The sequence below is a fragment of the Trachymyrmex cornetzi genome, unplaced genomic scaffold (genome assembly GCF_001594075.2).
Source record: "Trachymyrmex cornetzi isolate Tcor2-1 unplaced genomic scaffold, Tcor1.1 scaffold35, whole genome shotgun sequence".
In the NCBI taxonomy this organism is placed as follows: domain Eukaryota; kingdom Metazoa; phylum Arthropoda; class Insecta; order Hymenoptera; family Formicidae; genus Trachymyrmex; species Trachymyrmex cornetzi.
The window spans coordinates 801,932-822,242 of NW_017298213.1; the positions used below are offsets into that span (position 1 = coordinate 801,932).

The 20,311-nt window shown below is 30.1% G+C and overlaps 1 protein-coding gene across 1 annotated transcript in view; it reads right to left on the reverse strand.

The window, feature by feature from the left end:
* The window catches only part of MESR6 (misexpression suppressor of ras 6), a 750,945-nt gene extending 730,649 nt beyond the window's left edge, over positions 1-20,296 (reverse strand). Inside the window, exons 1-3 of the mRNA XM_018510785.1 lie at positions 19,901-20,296; positions 15,116-15,261; positions 13,787-13,936 (exon numbers count right to left, since the gene is read on the reverse strand). Of these exons, the coding sequence (XP_018366287.1) occupies positions 13,787-13,936; positions 15,116-15,261; positions 19,901-19,963 (359 nt within the window). The 5' untranslated portion in view covers positions 19,964-20,296. The remainder of the gene's footprint in view (positions 1-13,786; positions 13,937-15,115; positions 15,262-19,900) is intronic.
* Positions 20,297-20,311: the final 15 nt, after the last annotated feature.

Consider the following 20,311-nt stretch of genomic DNA (forward strand, 5'->3'; position numbering starts at 1 on the left):
CTCTAATCGTCTTTCTACCCCCACCATTGCCATCAGCGGTCCATTCTAGATGTCGATGTAAATACTGCTAAATTCAAAATTCTGAATAGGAAATGCAATTTTTTAATCCAATTGAATAAAAAAAAGTTTTTCTTTTAATGGCCCATTTTCTTAAAATGGGCCATAAATACTATTCAATTCAAAATTGTGAGTAGAAAATCCATTGTTTCATTTAAAAATGCATCATGTATGCTATTTTATTCAGAATTATGAATAAGAAATTTTTCGTTTTAATTCAACTGAACTTAAAAAAAAGTTGTACCGTAAAAATATATCATGAATTCTACTTCATTTAATACTTAAAAGAGACATAAAAAGAATTACGTAAATATGTGCAATAAATGTTTACATATGTAAATTCCTTATTTTTAATTAATTAATTAATCGCTTTTATGTATATTTTATATTAATACGTTTATTATACAGCTAGCGTAATTTTTTGTATAAAAATTTTAAAATAATAACTATATAGAATTTCATGTAATTACTACTACTTTAATTTATTTAAACTTTTACATATATAAAAATTTTTTATATGGAAACCAATCCATTTTTATGGATTTAAAATACGGATTCGGATGGATTGAAAATTTTCAATCTATTTCAACCCATTTTTGTTTGCTGGGCGACTAAGTTTGCTCGTCAAGCAATTAAACATGATTGGTTAGATCCACAGGTAAGAACCAATTATATGCTTATTCGCTCGGCAAGCATGCCTAGTCACTTTGCCATCTTGAACTTGCCCATAGAGCATGGACTGCACGATCCATTCTAAGTAGTATTTAAATATAGTCGACAATAATGAGAGACAGGGATGGCCAATCTCTCTCTCATTCTCTCTCCCATTATACCATTGAATGAAAAGAGACAGAGATGGCCATTTTCCATGGTCCCTCTCGCTTACTTTTATCAACTATTTTGACACACACGGATTATAGCACTTTTCAATGTAATATAAATATACTAATAATAATTTAAATATTTTATATTTGACCGTGAAAAAAAATTTCACTTATGATGCGTCAATGCTCCCCCCCTTCCCCCCTCTTGATAAATTTCTGGGTCCGCCCTTAATTAAGAAAACGAGACATGTGTAGTTAAAGATTAAATAAATAATAAAAAATATTTTTATGCTTTATTCTGCATTTTGCAGACCTTCTTTATAATAATATTTTTGTAACCTTTTTGTTCTTATGCAACACAAATTTTATTTCATAAATATAATAACCATACTGCGTCGGTCACGCAGTGTGGTAATTAAAATTGGTCACTAATTAATAATTATAATTAGTGACACATGTCAATGTTTAAGAAGAATAAACATAAATAGAATTTCTTAAAACAGTCACTACAAAATGTTGCAACGTTTACCGTATAATTTCTTACAACATTTTCGATATAGAAAAACTACTCGCAACGTCGCGTGAATCTTCGGTGACCTACGATATTATACTATTGCACCATATATCGTAATTATGTATTCATATATGATATCGAAAAGTATTTCATGATTACGTTTCTCTTTATAGCCAAACATCTCCCGATCTGAATGGAAAGTCCAGCGTAAGTTACCGGCAGAGATGGGCATTATTTGAAATAGATGCATTTAAAATGGAAATACAAAATGAAAAATGTCTATTTTGTGTATTTTGTATTTAAAATATATTTTGTCAAAAAAAAAAACTACTATTTACATTTACATTTAAATGGGTATTTAATACCCATTTTCTATTTGAGAGAGAGAGAAATAGAATTAAAAATATTTTTAAAAATATTTAGGTTGGCATTAATAGTTATTTGCTTTAAGATATATAAGAGTTCTTTAAGAAAAATCTTCAAAATATTTCACAGAGAACACGCGGAAAGATATCTCAAAATTGTCTTATACATCGATTTTATCCGTAGGTCTGTTTTTTATTACTACACTTTCTGAACTGGTACACACAGTGCAATAAGATGAAGTGAAATAAACGTATATTTGTTTCACTTTAACTTATTGCACCGGTTCAGAGTGCAGCAATAAAAAACAGACCTCATTTATTCAGTAATATTTAGAAATTAATGTCTCCTTATAACTATTGCGAAAATTATAAAATGGTAGAGGACCTTTCGACTTAGTTTTTTTATTAAGCATAGCACTGCATGATTAGTGGGCGTTATTTCAGTTACACCCTGTATAAATCTTTTGTTTATATATATATTATATTAAAAAAATAATATTTTATAAAAGTTTATATACATATATTATATAAAATATAAGATATATTATATAAAAAGTTATAGTAAAGAATATCAAAAATAAGAATATTAAAGAATAAGAATTAAAATATAAATGTAAGTTAAACATACAAAATAAATATAAGAATATTTAAAAAACCGTTTTTAAAAATCCATTTTTAAAAAACCATTTGGAAAAAGCATTTAAAAAATGTCTATTTTCTATTTTCTATTTTAAATAAGTGTCTAAAACCCATTTTGTATTTTATATTTCCAAATGAAAAGATTACAGCAATGTTACATTTTCTATTTCAAATAGATTCGATCAGCCATTTTGCTTATCTCTGGTTATCGGTGACCCACGCGGCACGAAATGTGTTAAACAAGAGAGTCTGCAATGTGCAAGCTTGTCAGGTGCACGATGTACGTTCTTTTTCTATAACGGTAAGTTCTTTATTACGAACAGCATTATCCCAACAATGTGTACATTGGTTATTGCGTACATTCGGGAGACAGATGCACGCACTTTCCATCAGTCACGATCACAATCCTCATCGCCATCATGGTCATCATCATAATCCAGATCAGACCTTCAGGCAATAAAACTTATCTTCGTTTAAAAATCTAAAAGCGGATAAACGTATACGGAGAATCCATTGCAATGCAAGTAATACAAATTTTACATGGTCTTTGGCAACATTATAAGCTCTATAAAGCAGGACCAAATCAGCAGAATCAGATCTATCGGAATTTTTATTACTCATTTCGTACTAAATTGTACTATTAATGATGATTTTGTACCGTGCCTTTTCGACAAAAATCATGACGGTGCTAGCTTAATATTAAGCTAGCAGGACCAATTCAAAATAAAAGAAAAAAAGAAAAATAATATCCGAAATCAATAGGATTGAATTTGTACTATATTGTACTGCCAAAAACAATTCTATATTAAATATGTCATTTCCAAAGAAACAGTAGCGCTGTTAATTTAATATTTAAGCTAGCAGGACCATAAAACAAACACAAGAGCAAAAATTAACACAACTGAATTTATACTAAGTTGTACCATTGAAAGTAAATTAATATTTTACATGTTTTTTCTTTGAAATAACTTTATTCGTATATACTTACAATTTATGAGGCATTCCACGTCAAACCGGACACCTTTAAAACATCATTTTATTTTTTTTTTTAATTTGCTAACGGTGTATACGTTAACAAATCCTGAAAATTTCAAATGGAACTCGAATTTTTCAGCTACAGTTCGAGTTCTATTTGAAATGTTCAGGGTTGCTTCATAATTGAAATGGGAATATATTTTTACAAAATTTTTTTAGTTGGTGAGTTGATGATGAAAAATATTGATAAAAATTGTAAACAAATGGAAAATGATTTATGTATATGAAAATGAGAAATTAAAAATTACCCATCCATAGAACAATTTACGATCTTTAGAATTGATCTCTTGCATTTTTTTGTACGACTAATGGTTTCGACGATATAATAATTTGAATGTTCGCATGAGCGACGTTTTCTATAAATTTCTGCAACTTACACGCGTCAGTACATAAAAAAAAGATGTCACATTTTTTTCACGAAACACGTGTCTCATATTTTTATCTGTAAAATATGTTAGCAAATTAAAGAAAAATAAAATGACGATGTTTCAAAGATGTCCTATTTTGTGGAATGCTTCATAGATTGTAAGTATATACTAACAGTCATTTTAAAGAAAAAATATTAACTTACTTTCAATAGTACAAATTAGTACAAATTCAGTTGTGTTAATTTTTGCCCTTGTGTTGTTTTTTATAGTCCTGCTAACTTAAATATTAAACTAGCAGCGCCACTATTTTCTTGGAAATGATACATAATATAGAATTGTTTTTGGTAGTACAAAATAGTACAAATTCAATCCTATCGATTTCTGATATTATTTTTCTTTTTTTCTTTTATTTTGAATTAGTCCTGCCAGCTTAATATTAAGCTAGCAGCGCCACGATTTTTTTCCAAATGGCACACGATACAAAATTATCATTAGTGGTACAATTTTGTACAAAATGAGTACTAAAAATTCCGATAAGTCCAATTTGATTCTGCTGATTTGGCCCTTCTAGCTTTATAGAGCTAATTTAAAACATTATATTATATTTAAACATTTATGGCGTAAGCTTCATTTAATACGTAGTTAGTATCGTCATGTAGACCAAAATGAAAAAAGTTATTATAAATGTATTATCCTTTGTCAATGACTATATACGTTTGTGCTTAATTATTATATCAAATTATAATAACAGCAATATTTACTATTTATAAATATACAATACACTAATGATTAAATAATACCTAATAATACATGTTTTTATGCTAATATTTATTTCAAATTATTAACTATTAATAATCATTAACAGCCATATCAGTAGTTAATATAAAACAGTATTATAACTTTTTTTATACGTATACATAAAAACATAATTATATCAAAAGAATTATACTGCGTGTTTATTTTGAAAATGTACACGGTGTATATTATTTTATTGCAAGCATATAATTTTCTTCTTTTTTTCATCTTTTACGTATTTGTGCAATATGTCAGATCCAACGAGACTCTCGTATATTATTTTCCATATTAGAGATAATTACTCGGCATCAGAGTAATATGTATAAAGTAATGCATACGAGAACTTAACATAACGTGTATGGCAATGGTTAACTGCTGGCATCTGCTTTAAATTCGAGAGAACCTCATGTGATTCTTCGTGTAACCACGATTGTGGTATACGTTGTGCCTTCTGCACGTCCTGCATATTTTCGCGTACTCACACTCATTGTGTGCCTGTTATAGGCATTACCTTAAACGCGCGCGCGAACCGAGTTCCCTACAGTTCTATAAATACTCACTTGTACTCTGTATCAATCTTTTTAATAATGAAATAAAATTTTAATAACAGCTGTTTTTATAATACGACTTCTTCATACGCAATTAATTAGAAAAATTGTAATAAACTTTAAATCATAAAAATTTACACAAATAAAACAAAAAAATATATAATGTTATAACATACAAAAAAGTAAAAAATTACTATAACTTTATTTTTTTATTACTAGTAAAATTCTTATGTTGAATTCATAGTACAAAGTAAGATTCGAAATGTTGTAAAATTTATGAGAAAATTTTCAGAAGCTTAATGAAATCTTACGATAATACAATATAATAATTAATTCAGATGACAATAATCCATGAGTATTCATAGTAAGAATAACTGCATAGTAATTGCATAGCTTATTGATAACGTAATTAGTCGACATTTCTCTATATATAAAGGAGTGTCATGGAATAGGTATTATACGGTTATTATGAAATTTCAATTTAATAGATTTCCGATTAAGTAAACGCTCGTTCGTGTCTAATGATCTAAATTCCATTAGATTCTGCTCTAATTGTTGTTCATGTTACTACATCACGGTAATTTCATTTATAGTTGGCTTTTTCGCGTGCGAGGCAACTCGTTGATGAAATTGTTTAAACACGTGGTTAATTAGCAAACTTCAATAAATCTTTAATGAATACCGTAACCAATCGGTTTTACACACATGTTTAAGAAAACGTTCTTGACGTTAATATCATTAGCGTCAATATTATTAATGTTAAAAATACTCTTGAACATGTGTTTAAAACTGATTGGTTACGGTATTCATTAGTGATTTATTAAAGTTTGCTAATTAACCATATGTTGATGATCAAAACAAGATATGTAATTATTTTTTTAAATGCGTTATCCCCTCTATATATTTTTTTATTTCTAATTTTAAGTGACGATAATCAAATATTATACATTGATATAAATTAAATTAACCAAGTTACCTATAAATTCAAGTAGCATAACTAACACTGGAAACACAACTTCTTAATAATATCGCAACATTATTTAAAATTGTATATTAAAGCTATACACTTAAACAGTAATAATAATTAATACGTTTATTAGTTATGTACATTTACTAGTTATGTTTTATGTGTTATGTAATCGTCTCGCGAAATCAGAACAATTGAGAATAGTTTTACAGTAAATTCTCAAAATAAAGATCGGAGTCGCAAACACTAATAGATTGCGAGCCAATTGTTAATAGATTACAAAAAATTTAGAATGTTAAATTACGCTTCGTTAGTTCTATACAAACTTGCGTGCGCACGAATTTTTTCCAAACTTTGTGTGAAGTTGGATTCTGAACAATGGTAGAGATCAACACCTTTCGATATAAACTATCATTATCAAACTCGTTGCATCTAAAATCAACTTACGTCGATGTCGAAGCTATCAACAGAAATAGGAAATAAGAGCATTCCTCAGACATACCTCTACACTGAGAAAAAAATGCTGTTGATTCAATTAAAGTCTATATTATAGGCCGTCACTAGCATAAGTGATTAATTCATGTATATTTTTATTAACATAAAGGCATAAATTATTATTTCAATAATCAAGCCTTTATGTCAATAAAAATATACATGAATTAATTACTTATGTTAGTGACAGCCCGTAATATAGACTAATTGAATTAATAGCATTTTTTTCTCAGTGTATAGATCAGAAAAATAGATTTATATGATTATATTTAATAAAAAATTAGAAAATAGAAACAGTATATAGTGGTATGAATAACGTAGTATATAAATAATTAATTTACATATCGTACACCTTCTTATATTTACTAAAGCTAGATGGATTGTGAATGTTTGCCATTTTAAAAAGTGGGTCGCGATCTACACAAGTTGGGGAGCCCTATATAGCATATTTAACAGCTTACTAAGGAGTAACCTTAACGAATCAATTAGCGACGAAGAAGGACGAAAAGGAAAAGGTGGACATAAAGGAAGCGAATAGGAGGATCGAGGCTCGATCTTTGCGGGGTCGATGCTAATTTCTGGGGTCGAATCGTGCGCCAACCACGCTCGCGATTGGTCTATGCAAGTGGCGGCCCCTTTTTGTTCTTTTAACCGAGAATCACCGACATATATATCTATATACATATACATATATGTATATACATATATATGGAGCAACCTGGCGACGATCGTGATATGTCAGCCGGCACCCACGCTCCTGCGACTTCAGTCTCGTTTGCCACCTTTGCCGCTAAACCTTTTCGGCCCTGACCTATCCTATCATCACTTCAGGTTCTCTCTAAACTTATGATTTATTATCTCACTGTATCGGACAAATCAAGATTTTCAACTATAATTTTTTTCGATTCTTAATCAAGTTTGTATAGTAGTAATGAAATAATTTTCGTCATTCAATTTTCTGCTAAGTATAAGCATTGCCACGTACAATAAATTTGACTCCTAATGTAATCGCATATTTTTTGACAATTTTAATAAATTCTCATACAAAATTCAAAAACATATTACTCTTTCATATATAGATATCATAAAAAACACATTAAGAATATTTGCTTCAATATCAAAAGGTGAATAATTTTTTTATTTTAGAAATTAAAAGTTTTTAGGAACTTAGGACGATATGTTCATAGTCGGGTCTTATATATTTTAAAACCGTCTTAAATATAGTCTTGAAAAGTCATAAACCAATTAGAGAACCGTATGTATTAGCATTTTATAAATATTACTTAATATAATCTTAAAATAAAAATGGACTATGAATATATCGTCCTTAATATTTAGAAATATATAAATTGATAACAAAATCTAGCGTAACTCTATAACAAATTATGATTTATTGCTAATTTTTTTATTAATATTATTATATTATATATCTATGCATTAGACTATAAATCTGATAGAAACAGTTAAATTTTTATAAATAAAAATAAAATAAAAAATATGTCGTACTATATATAAACAAGTGTCACATCAAAATTAGATAAGAAAATACTGAAAAAACATTCCACTTACACTACTAGCAAAAAATAAAAACTAGGATAGACAGTGAATTGAAAGATGTTTGCCTATTCGCTATTTTACTATCGCTGATATCATTCTTGCAATGTAACAATATTGTTATTCTAATCGCCCCTTCTCTTTTGCAGAAAAGAAGGCGCGATGGCTGACGATTGCATTCGCCATCCACTACGATTTTCTCCCACTACTAGCACTTTCTGTCCTCCTACTCTGATGCCAGTTGGGCCACCTCTTTCTGAAAATGATGTACCATCAACGATCATTGGGTGCAACTGAAATCAAGGCTACCGATTGGATGCCTTGGATTGGATCTCTAACGCTCACCTAGGAATGCCGCGACCTCGTGTGGAGATGCAGATTAACGTAATCTCCGTGAGCCGTATATACGTTATCGGGCCTTCGATCGGCGACGCCTTCGAATTGCTCCATGCGAAGGATTTATGTTAATTCTAAATAACCTTCGCTGAAATTAACCGTTTTGCATAACGTTTAAAGATCTCTCCCCGATTGAGAGGGAGCCTTCAATGCAATCAATTTTTTGTTGAGATCTCACAATTAGAAATACAATATTACAATTCTGTCAATATTAAAAGCATGCCTATCTCTAGCTGATAAGATAATAATAAACATCATGAAGTATATACGTATACTCGAAGTGTTCATACGTATTCAATGTTGAACATTAAAGAAAAATACATTTTAAAACTCTGTCAATTAATGTACCTCTTTATTTTTAAAATTTAAAGAACAAAGCGCAATATTTCTGCAAAGGACAAATTATTTTCTACAAGAAAAAAACTTAAAAACGCAAAAGGCATACAAAATATTGTCTAATTATATCTGTAGCAGTTTACTCTTTCTCAATATTAATTTAAAACATAAATATATTGATACGATAAAAAATTTCTATCGCACAGCTACATCAAAATAATTTATGTAAGTAAATCGTATCAGTCATCATGATGTCATACTAATATTCTCATAAAAAAGGATTCTATAGGAATACGTTTTGTTTACGTATCATGAAATAATGTTATATCATTCCTAAGATATTATTAGACATACTTGTTAGACGATGTCGCTTTTATTGCAATCTAGCCGAAGTTATTCGAGATATGAGGAAGTCTGAACCGATGGGGACGATAGGAATGAACGGTTGATGAGGAGAAAGGTGGAGGGCCGTTAAAGCTACGCGGAGAAAGAAACTGTAGGTAAGAGACAACCGCGAAAAAGTCTGGCAAGTGGAATGTCGGTTAATTTGTAGCCAGGTCTAGTCCATGCCATAATCTCCGCATGTATCATACTCTCATACATGCCGAGACACACCGATCAGCGTGTCGCGTGCATATGCACCATAGAGCGTATATTATTAATTACCATCATATAAAAAACGAATAGTCTTTATGTATTATATAATATTATGTTGCAACATAGACAAACGTTGAAGGATAATTGATTAGCCGCAAATCCGCGATTAATTCTCTATTTGACAAAATCGCGAAACATAAATCATAATGTGATGCAATTATTTATAAAATAGAGAATTATTAAACTTTAATTTTGATTTTTAAATGTATGGTTTCTTGATATCTATAAATATATTTGTTGTATGAAAGAATATTATATTTTTGTATTACTTTAAAATAGAAATTTTATTATAAAGATTATAGTACATAAAATATATATATGTATACGTATAATAATATAAAATATATACTAAAAATAATGCAATACGCTAGATCAATAGTATCATAAATTTGAAGTTATAAATTATAATAGTATTTTAATATAAAATAAATATTTCGAATAATTACTTTTATTGGGGTTACTGATTGACTGTGAGATTGATCATTAATAGACGAAATCTACTATACAATGAACTATTTAAATATTCATATATAATTTATGTACAATAAAAAAAGAAGTAGAAATCAATGTTGTATTTCATTAAACAACCGATGTGATCAAGTCACTAAGCGAAAGCTACAACAAGCTTTTACCGTACCAGTATTCAGAATACTGGTACATAAGCGGTGTCTTAACTATGGCAGGAATTTATTACTAGACACCGAGAATATGTTACAACGTTTGCGCACTTCGTTATATCAACGCTGTTTTTCCAGAAAACCGCGGAATGTACGAGATCTTCGAGACATGATGTGAGAATAGAAAATACTTAAAAACGTTTGCCTGATTACGTGAGTAGATACACAAGAGGAATAATTACATCGCGCATTTCATGTTTTACTCTAAAAATATTATATATTTATGCTTTCACACACGATTTTAATCTTGGAAGAATAAAAAATGTAAACTAAGCACATAAAACAGTCAGTGAGAAACACTAACCAAATGGTACTTATAATCTTGTAATACTTTATCGTTCAAGTAAAACTATTCTACATAAAACCGAACGAAGAGCTTTCTTCTTGCTCGACACTCTCGTATAAGTAGGCGATTCAAATGCCGCTGCAGAGAGCGAAACGTGAAACAGAGCACAAAAAGAACAATCCACGAGGTGGATGAGAAGAGCACGTAAGGAAGCCGAGTTTACGAGATGATTGTCCTACGGACCCTATTTATTCGACATGAAATCTCCAGGTGGATCTCTATTGTAGATTATTGCGCCATTGTCCATTGTCGCAATCCACAACTGGTCTTTTTAGATCTTTTGACATAAGTGAAAAAAGTTCAGTAAAGATGAGAGAGAGAGAGAGAGAGAGAGAGAGAGAGAGAGAGAGAGAGAGATTAAGATGTTTGAAGTAATCAAGATTAGGAAGACACAAAATTCTTTTTTTCATTAATTCAATAATATATAATTTAATGTCTTATTATTTAAAATTCAAATTTTTTAAATGCTTTTCATAGTTCAGTATTTAACAAAATTAAATAAATTATTTCGAATATAAATTTAAATGTTAACTTTATTTCCTTATTTATTCGAATCATAGTGACTATGTTCTGTTTATATATTTATTGTAACAAAAAATATCATAAATTCGTAAGTCAATATCATTCAATTCAACAATTATGTAAAAAGTCCTTAATCCAGTTTTAATTCCAATTACTTTCCAATTTAAGAGCAAAGTCGACAGGCATATTAAAATTAACAGTAATTAGCAACAATTAGCAGTATCACGTGGATCCCGCATTAGGCGTTTAAGAGAAGAAAGCAGCTTGCATGTAACACAAGCGCAGGCAAGGAGGTTTTACATCCTGCGGGACAAACATCGATGGAAATCGAATGATGCGGAACAGGCACCTGCGTGGGTACAGGCAATTACGTATGAATAACTTCGACGAAAAAGTAGCCGATGCGATCGCAAACCAACTCTGATCTTATCGACATGGTGTCGCGCATTACCGAAGGTCCTAAGCCCAGTATGACGGTGCAATTATCAATAATTGAGAAATTTTTTTCAAGTATAATTCAATATAACAAGCTGGTGCACATTAATTTGATATTATAAGCACTGTCTCCAAACATTCCCGTTATTATATTGTGGTAAGATCATTAACCTCTTTTCGTGATACGCAATTCATGTTTTTTCTTCTTTTTTTTCAGTTGAAATGCTCCGCAAATTTCGAAGATAAATGTAATTTGGGTCAGATGCTTGGTTTCAAGATAATACTCAAGTTATTTGTTCGAAGCGCATAAATCATCAGATGTGCAATCTGACTTTAATTACCCAAATTAATTAAGAAAAGATCAATTGATATATATATATATATATGTGTATGATAACATATATGTATATATAAAGATTATTAACAGTAACGTATATTTGTATGTCATCAGATTAAAGTAATTACATATGAACATCAAAAGTCTTGTAGAGCTACTAACAAAAAACCATGATAAGATTTATTATTTTTAATTAAATTTAAATATCTTAAAAATCATTTAAAATTATAGATATACAAGCAAAAAGAATATTTATATGTAACTTCAATTTTTAAAATCCTTTGCTTTTATTAATAGTAGATGACTAATATTTATGTGTATATGTGATAAAATTACTAATAATGTATTATTACTATTTTTATTTCAGATTTTAATTTGAATCAAATTTTCTAATAATTTGGATTAGTCATAAGAATATTAATCCGTTCTTGTTTAAAAAAAAAAGAGCAGTAACAATAGTAATAAAATAAAAATAAATCTTACTTAATAATTTATTGTCCTCTTATTTTTATAAAAAACAAATTAACATCCTGCTATCACATAAATAATCAAATTATTAGAAAATTTTCTTTTTTTAAATCTTTAATTTCAAGTATCTGATAACTAAATCTTTTCAATAAATAAAATATCGATTATTATAATTAGTATTTTATAAAACTACTATATATATATAATATTTATATATAACATATATATATATATATATGTATATATTAACCCTAAATTGCAGCAATGAGTCATTTGGACCCAAAGCAAACATTTTTGGACAATTATACAATCTGTACGATCGGTACTATGAAGTTCTAAATATTTAAAAAGTTTCGAACCTTCATCTATCAATCGTTGTAAGAAGGTTTACTTGTATTTTGTACTTCAAACAAGCTTTAGAATTTAAGCGTAATTTTCAAAGCTATAGTTGGGGCTAAGTTATCAAAAGCTAGTAGCTAATAGAAATCAGTAAAAACATAAATAAAAAAGGATCATGACATAATGCGCATGTTTCACTCACATTGCACAAGCATATATCTCCACAGTAATTCGAGAAACATAACTCAAGTCCTGACGAACCACATGAGTTTTTCGCAGTATATACCGCCGCGATGCGACCCGACGTGTCGGCTTCCTTTTTGCTATTTTAGTAGTCTTTTTCCTCCTCGTTCGTTCTCTCGACTCGTCAACTCTACGTTACCTATGTCTTTCTTTATTGAGTATACGCGATGACTTTCCCCTGTCGCGCGCATGTTACCACCTTTCAACCGTGTCAAATTATACCTTTACAAGGAGATTGTATCACTACAAGTGTCGCGGTACTTGAATTTTAAAATATTTAGTTTCTTCATGACACAATTAATAATTCACAATGGCGCGATCAATAATTACATTTCCAGTACTTAATTTATTAGAAAATTTTATTTACAAGAAACTATAAACAGGAACTGTTAATGAACTTGAAATGAGATCTGCATATTCAAAGAAGTTTAAAACATCGATAATCGATATTTGACATTATCTTATTAATAACCCACAAATTATTGGAATTTATGTTAATATCTCTGAAATATTCTTTTATATTATATTATTTTTATTAATATTATGCCTATGTCAGAATGATTCAATAGAGAGAAACTGTATTGAAATCAAAAACTTAAAATTAGTCACAAATAGAAATTTTTATTTGTAATCATTCGAGTCTAATTCGCGTTATTTTAAATATTATATTCGCGTTATTTTAAATATTATATTAAGCTTTTCTCTATATTAATTAATGTAGAGGAATTATGAAAAATAAACAATCTCATAAAAGTAATAGAAATTATTTTGCTAATTAAAAACGATCCGAAATCAAGAGAACTAGAATTATATTTCGAATGTACAATTCAAATTAGAAAAATATATGAAAAATATATGTATTGTACATTTACCTTATCAAGCCGGTCTCCTTTTGTTTGCCAATGAGGAATGTCAGCACACTATCAGTCATCTGATTTGCCCATGGTGGTTTTACCCAAATCAGGTTCTTAAGATGACCCGCATACGCTGCAGGCAGAATCCAATTCTCGATGCTAATCTCGCTGAAAAAACAAAATGCTTATTATAGATAATTATTTGTTTATCAAATTCGTTCACAGATTAAAAAGTTATGTATCTTTATATGTTCTTTTTTTTCTCTTCGCGGTCTACATTATCAAAAGCACACATTGTACTTGAGAAATAATATGTTTAGTATGTACAAATCTAAAAATATGTTGATGTTTCATACACTTGTACCATAATTAAATAATACTAATCCAATAAATTACTTCTGATATCCCCTCTGTTTCTAATATTTAGATTAATTCAGACAAATTCTATCTCAGAAATGATAAAACAACCAATAAAAATAACAAAAGCAACGTGCAATCATTCACAACAAAATAAGATGAATTAGAAAAATTGCTTAATTTCAATGAGTTTTAAATCAATAACGAATATATGACACAAAAATATTTAAAATAATATAATAAAATAAGAGAATTACTTACTCTTGCATCTGTACCTATACAATTTTATCGATAACCAAGCAGAACAAGTCACAATACGTCAAAATAACATTAAAATAAATCAGAAATGATTGAAAAATGACTTTCAATGATTATTTTGGAGTCATTTTGACATCATTTTGATATCATGTCTTGTTATTCTGCTTGGGTATCAATTGAATTTAATGAGATTGGTAATGCAACTTTATTTTTTACTTTTAAAACTTCATTTCCATTTATACGCATGAAATAGAACAATATGCGTAAGGATTTTTCAAATTATGTTTATATATTTCAATGATATAATTATCCGTTATATTTTTATAAAATTTTTGATAGGTAAATTTTATAAATAATTTTATAATAATAATAATTTTATGTTGGTACATTTATTTATTATAGTAATTGTGTCAGACACAAAATTTATATTCAACTGTTATAAAAAATATGTTAAAATTGATATTTGATAATAAAACTTTTACTGCAAAGAAATGAAAAATATAATTTAAGTGTTGGTAGAATTGAATGCAAACTCCTCAAAATTGAGCTGGTAACCATCTTTGATCAATAATTTTATATCTCGAATATCGATGCATTATATATGTAATTAGTAAGAATTCGAGTTTCTTTGCACGTTAAAGGAAGATTATATTCGATATCCTTCACTGAAGGACAAATGTAATATCATACTAAATCTACAAATGTGATTGTTATATGTATCTATATATGTACCTGAACAATTGATTCTTGTCCCACACCGTATCGGCCGGCATCTCCTTCGGTATCAGCATATCGGGATGTGAATCCAGATGTACGAAGGTGTTACCTTCGAAGGGCAGATGCTTCGATCCCATACACCGATATATAAACGGTAAAACCTGCGAGAATATCATAAACACGGGGCGTTTATCAAATATGTTCGTTTAACAATTGAATCTCGCGTCGCGTGAGCGCGTCACAAGTTTACGGTTACGATCGACGCGCGAACTGGCGTCCAGATCTCGAACTTAAATTTGAACTCTTCAAATTGATAATTTGAAGTTAAATCAGCTAATCTCTCTTTCTCCCTCCCTCCCCCCCCTCTCCCCCCCTCTCTCTCTCTCTCTCTCGCACGCACAGATTCTCAACAGACTGATTTCCTCACTCCAACTTCAAGACAATGGCTGCGTTCAGCAGATTCAGTTTTGCAACTGTTTTTGATTTGTCGCGCTGATTGGTTTATACTCTTAGTTTTACAGGAATAGTCCAATCTGAGCAAAGAATCATAAAACGGTTGCAAAACTGTTGAGTTTGCTGAACGCAACCAATCAAAGAGTATATTCGAATTAAATTAATTTCGTTACAAAGTTGTAATACGTATTTACATTAAATTTACGATAAATATTTATTTATAAACAAATAAATTTCAAAGTCCTCGGGATTTATATATTATATATGGATATTACAAAATATTGAATAATTATAATTTTATTCTTAGCAAAATCCTGATTGTATTCACATTCCTTTAAAAACATTTAAAAGTTCACCATCCCTACAGCACAAAAGTTGCAGCAATAATGTAACAATATGGCAGCGTTATATCAACGACATTGCTGCAAATTCTGTGCTATATGAGCAAATTCTGATGCGCACTAGTGCGAATTGGTGTAAATTAAAGCTGTTGTACATAATGCAGTTGATTTAATGTGAGTGTAAAAGGTGGAATGAAAATATTTTAAATTATAAAATACATATTTTATCTAACAACACAATAAAATGTGTTGAAGATTTCACAATTTACAACTACTTCTATATTTATATTAAGCACGCACTTTTACGTCGTTTTGTGTACGACGGCTTTAATATACACCGATGCACACTTAGGCCCTGCGCACAATGGAAGAAATATATTAGGAAAAAAAAAAATAGGAATAAATATTAAGATTTCAACCTAATAGAAACCGCGTATTCCGTATGTGACTGGTATCTGATAGGTTAAAATCTTAATATTTATTCCTGTTCCTAATATTTGTTCTATTGTACACAGGCCCTTATTAAGCCCTTAGTAAACGAGAATAGATTAAAATGAATTAAAATTCTAATCCATTTGAATCTATCCGAATGCGTACTTCAACAACATTTATATTTGAGGCATTTCCCGTCAAACCGGGCACCTTTGCAACATCGTTATTTTTATCTTTTTTTTAAATTTGCTGGCGTATTCTACAGATAAAAATATGAGATATGTGTTTCGCGAAAAAAATTTGAAACTTTTTTTTTTAAGTTATTCACGCTTGTAAGTTGCAGAAATTCATAAAAATGTAGTTCAGGCTAACATTCAAATTATTATATCGTCGAAACCATTAGTCGTACAAAAAAATGCAAGAGACCGATTTTAAAGATTTTAAATTGTTCCATGGATAGATTATTTTTACTTCATTATTTTTATATTGTATAAATAAATCATTTTCCATTTGTTTACAATTTTTATTAACATTTTTTATCATCAACTGACCAATTAAAAAATTTTGTAAAAATATCATCATATTAATTCCAATTTTAATTATAAAGTAACCCTAAAAATTTCAAAATGGAACTCGCATGGTATAGTTAAAAAATTCTATTGTGCAACAGCACGGTTCCGCATATCGTATGATTACACAACAGAATTTTTAAATTATCATAAAAAATGTAAACAAATGGAAAATGATTTATTTATACAATATGAAAATGATAAAGTAAAAATAACCTATTCATAGAACAATTAAAAATTTTTTTAATCGGTCTCGCATTTTTTTGTACGACTAATGTGGTTTCGACGATATAATAATTTGAATATTCGCCTGAACGATATTTTTTATGAATTTTTGCAATTTACAAGCGTGAATAACTTAAAAAAAAATCTCAAATTTTTTTCGCGAAACACATGTTTTTATCTGTAGAATATGTTAGCAAATTTAAAAAAAAATGATGTTTCAAAGATGCCCGGTTTGACGTGGAATACTTTACTTATAGTTCATTTTCATTTTTTTTAGGTTCAATTAGAAACGGAAAAACTTTTTTTAGATTCAATTGGATAGAAAAATTGCATTTCCCATTCAAAATTTTAAATTGAGCAGTATCCACACGATGCACTTAAAGAACTGAATTTTTTTTAGGTTGAAAGACATAGACATATATGTTTCATGCAATTCCTATAAATGAATAAAAATGCATTAGGATTTAAAAGGACTCATTTCAACGTTCGCAAATACGAAATTCTGAATCTATTCCATTCTCATTTACTGGGCACTTAGAGCATCGAATTCATTAATAAGTAAGTACCTGCAAATTATAAAATTAATATTGATAAGTCTGTTCGTAATATACAACTTTTTTTTTAACTCAGTTAAATTAAAACAAAAAATTTCTTATTCTTAATTCTGAATAAAGTACCATTTATGATACGTTTTTAAATAAAACATTGAATTTTCTACTTACAATTTTGAATTGGATAGCATTCATAGCCCATTTTAAAAGAAAAACATTTTTTTATTCAATTGGATTAAAAAACTGTGGATTTCCTATTCAGGATTTTTAATTAAGCAGTATTCATAATGCATAGAAATGGCTGATATTATTTTTAGATTCAACTGGATTAAAAAACTGCATTTCCTATTCACAATTTTGAATTGAGCAGAGTATTCACACAAAATACTATAATATTATTTTTAGATTGAAAAGTATAGAAATATACTTCATGCCATTCTTATAAATGAATAAAAATGCATTTTTTCAAGATTGAAAGGGAATATACATTTGTTTCATGCAATTTCTATAAATGAGTAAAAATGCATTTAGGGTTGAAAAGGATTCATTTTAACATTCATGAATCCGAAAATCTGAATACATTTTAATCCATTTTCGATTCATTCTCATTTGCTGGGTAATTAAGGATTATTTGTATTGGCCATAAATTGTTAATTTATATATGCTGTAAACTGTAAACTATAAGAAATTAACCAATCACAGTCGAATGTGAACGGAATAAAGTCGATTATTTTCCTCACTTTCTATTGTGAATGGTCAATTTCTTACCTGTAATCCAGAATGGATTAAAATAGATCGGAATAAATTCATATTTTCAGAAATACGCATTCGTGAACGTTAAAATAAATGCTTTTCAGTCCGAAATACATTTCTATTCATTTATAGGAATTGCATGAAGCACATTTCTATGCCTTTCGATCCATCTAAAAATAATATGATCAGCTTTTTTTATGCATTGTGAATACTGCTCAATTTAAAAGTTTTAATAAGAAATATGCAGTTCTTTAATCCAATTGCATCTAATTGAATCTAATTGAATCCAATTAAATAAAGAAAAATGTTTTCGTTATTAAAAGTACGCATTTGGATAGATAAAAGTTCAACCTACTTTAATCCATTCTCATTTACTGAGTATATAAGCTTACGGCATAAGTTAGATGTGGCTGTGATCCAAATCTTTACAATTAAATACTTAGAAGCATTTGATGCACCAACTAGAAGAGAGAATTTTACAAACTGGCCAATTAAAAAACGCTTCAAAGCATCGCGTTGACCATATCCTATAATTCAGGGTTGGGCATGTATTAAACATAACGTATTATACATGGTTTTTATACCATATAATACCGTATGTTATACGTATTACACGTACGTTTTATATGCATTATATGTATTATACGTATTATACATACGTAAGAAACTATTTGCAGCTCTAAATTGCCAACCCTATCCTATATGTACAGACCAAAGACATGGAGAATCGACTGCGCGATCCGTGTGTCAAAATGGTCAATAGGGATGAGAGAGAGGGACCGTGGCAGACGCCCATCTCTATCCTTTTCCATACAATAGTGTAATGGGAGAGAGAATGAAAGGGAGATTGGCCGTCTCCCACGGTTCCTCTCTCTCATTATTGTCGACCACATTTGATACATTATTTAGATACGGATCGCGCAGTCCATTCTCTATGCCTTTGGTACAGACACACAGATATTATTAAGGGTGCTTTCCATTTTATGACACAAATGTTCTATCCTTATCACTCTCTGAATGTCAAGGATAGAACGACGCTTGTGTCGATTTGTATCGACTTGTGTCATCAAATGGAAAGCACTCTAAATTATTAATTTCGTATAGCATGCGATACCTGAATAAAGGTAAATTTTCACGAGCTGCTCTAACCGGCTATTTTAGCGACAAAAAGGATCACGTGATCAAAATGGACATTTGATATTCGTCAATTTTGACCACGTGATTCTTTTTGTCGCTGAAACAGCCGGTTTGAGCAGCCCGTGAAAATTTACCTTAAAGGTGCGATAACGGATAGCGGATAACGGACGGTTTCAGTTTCGGAACAATCAGATTATATTTTATCGGAGCGCGCGCTGCGCCACTAACGCCGCGACATCTAGCGACGCAGTACGCATAACAATACACGGCTGACGGCAGAGCTGGAGAGTGGAGCGTCCGCGGCGTAACGACGCGAGAACGGCGTTCGAATACACTCACCTCGTCGTGATCCTCCACCACATAGACCGGCGTCCTCTTGAAGTACTTGCGTATGTACGACATATCTCGCGATCCAGGGATACGCAGACCTGACTACTGATTGTCGACGAAAATACCACGATCGCTGGACCGACGAAACGCGCAAGTTAAACGATCGATTTTCCAATTAACACCACGACAACGGAATGTACGCGGACACTGGGAATCGCGGGCACGCGACGCACTGCTTCGCGCGGAAGCACGTGGTCATCGACTGAAGTTTCATGCTCTTAGGCGCGCACCTCAAACACAATCATTTCGCGAATAAAGGGACAGGGACACCAGACAAGGGTTTACTCCGAATTTCTCACGAGACGAGTTTCGTAAGGTGGTTCCCCTTTTTTCTCTTGCTCTAACCCGGACCTCCCCTCA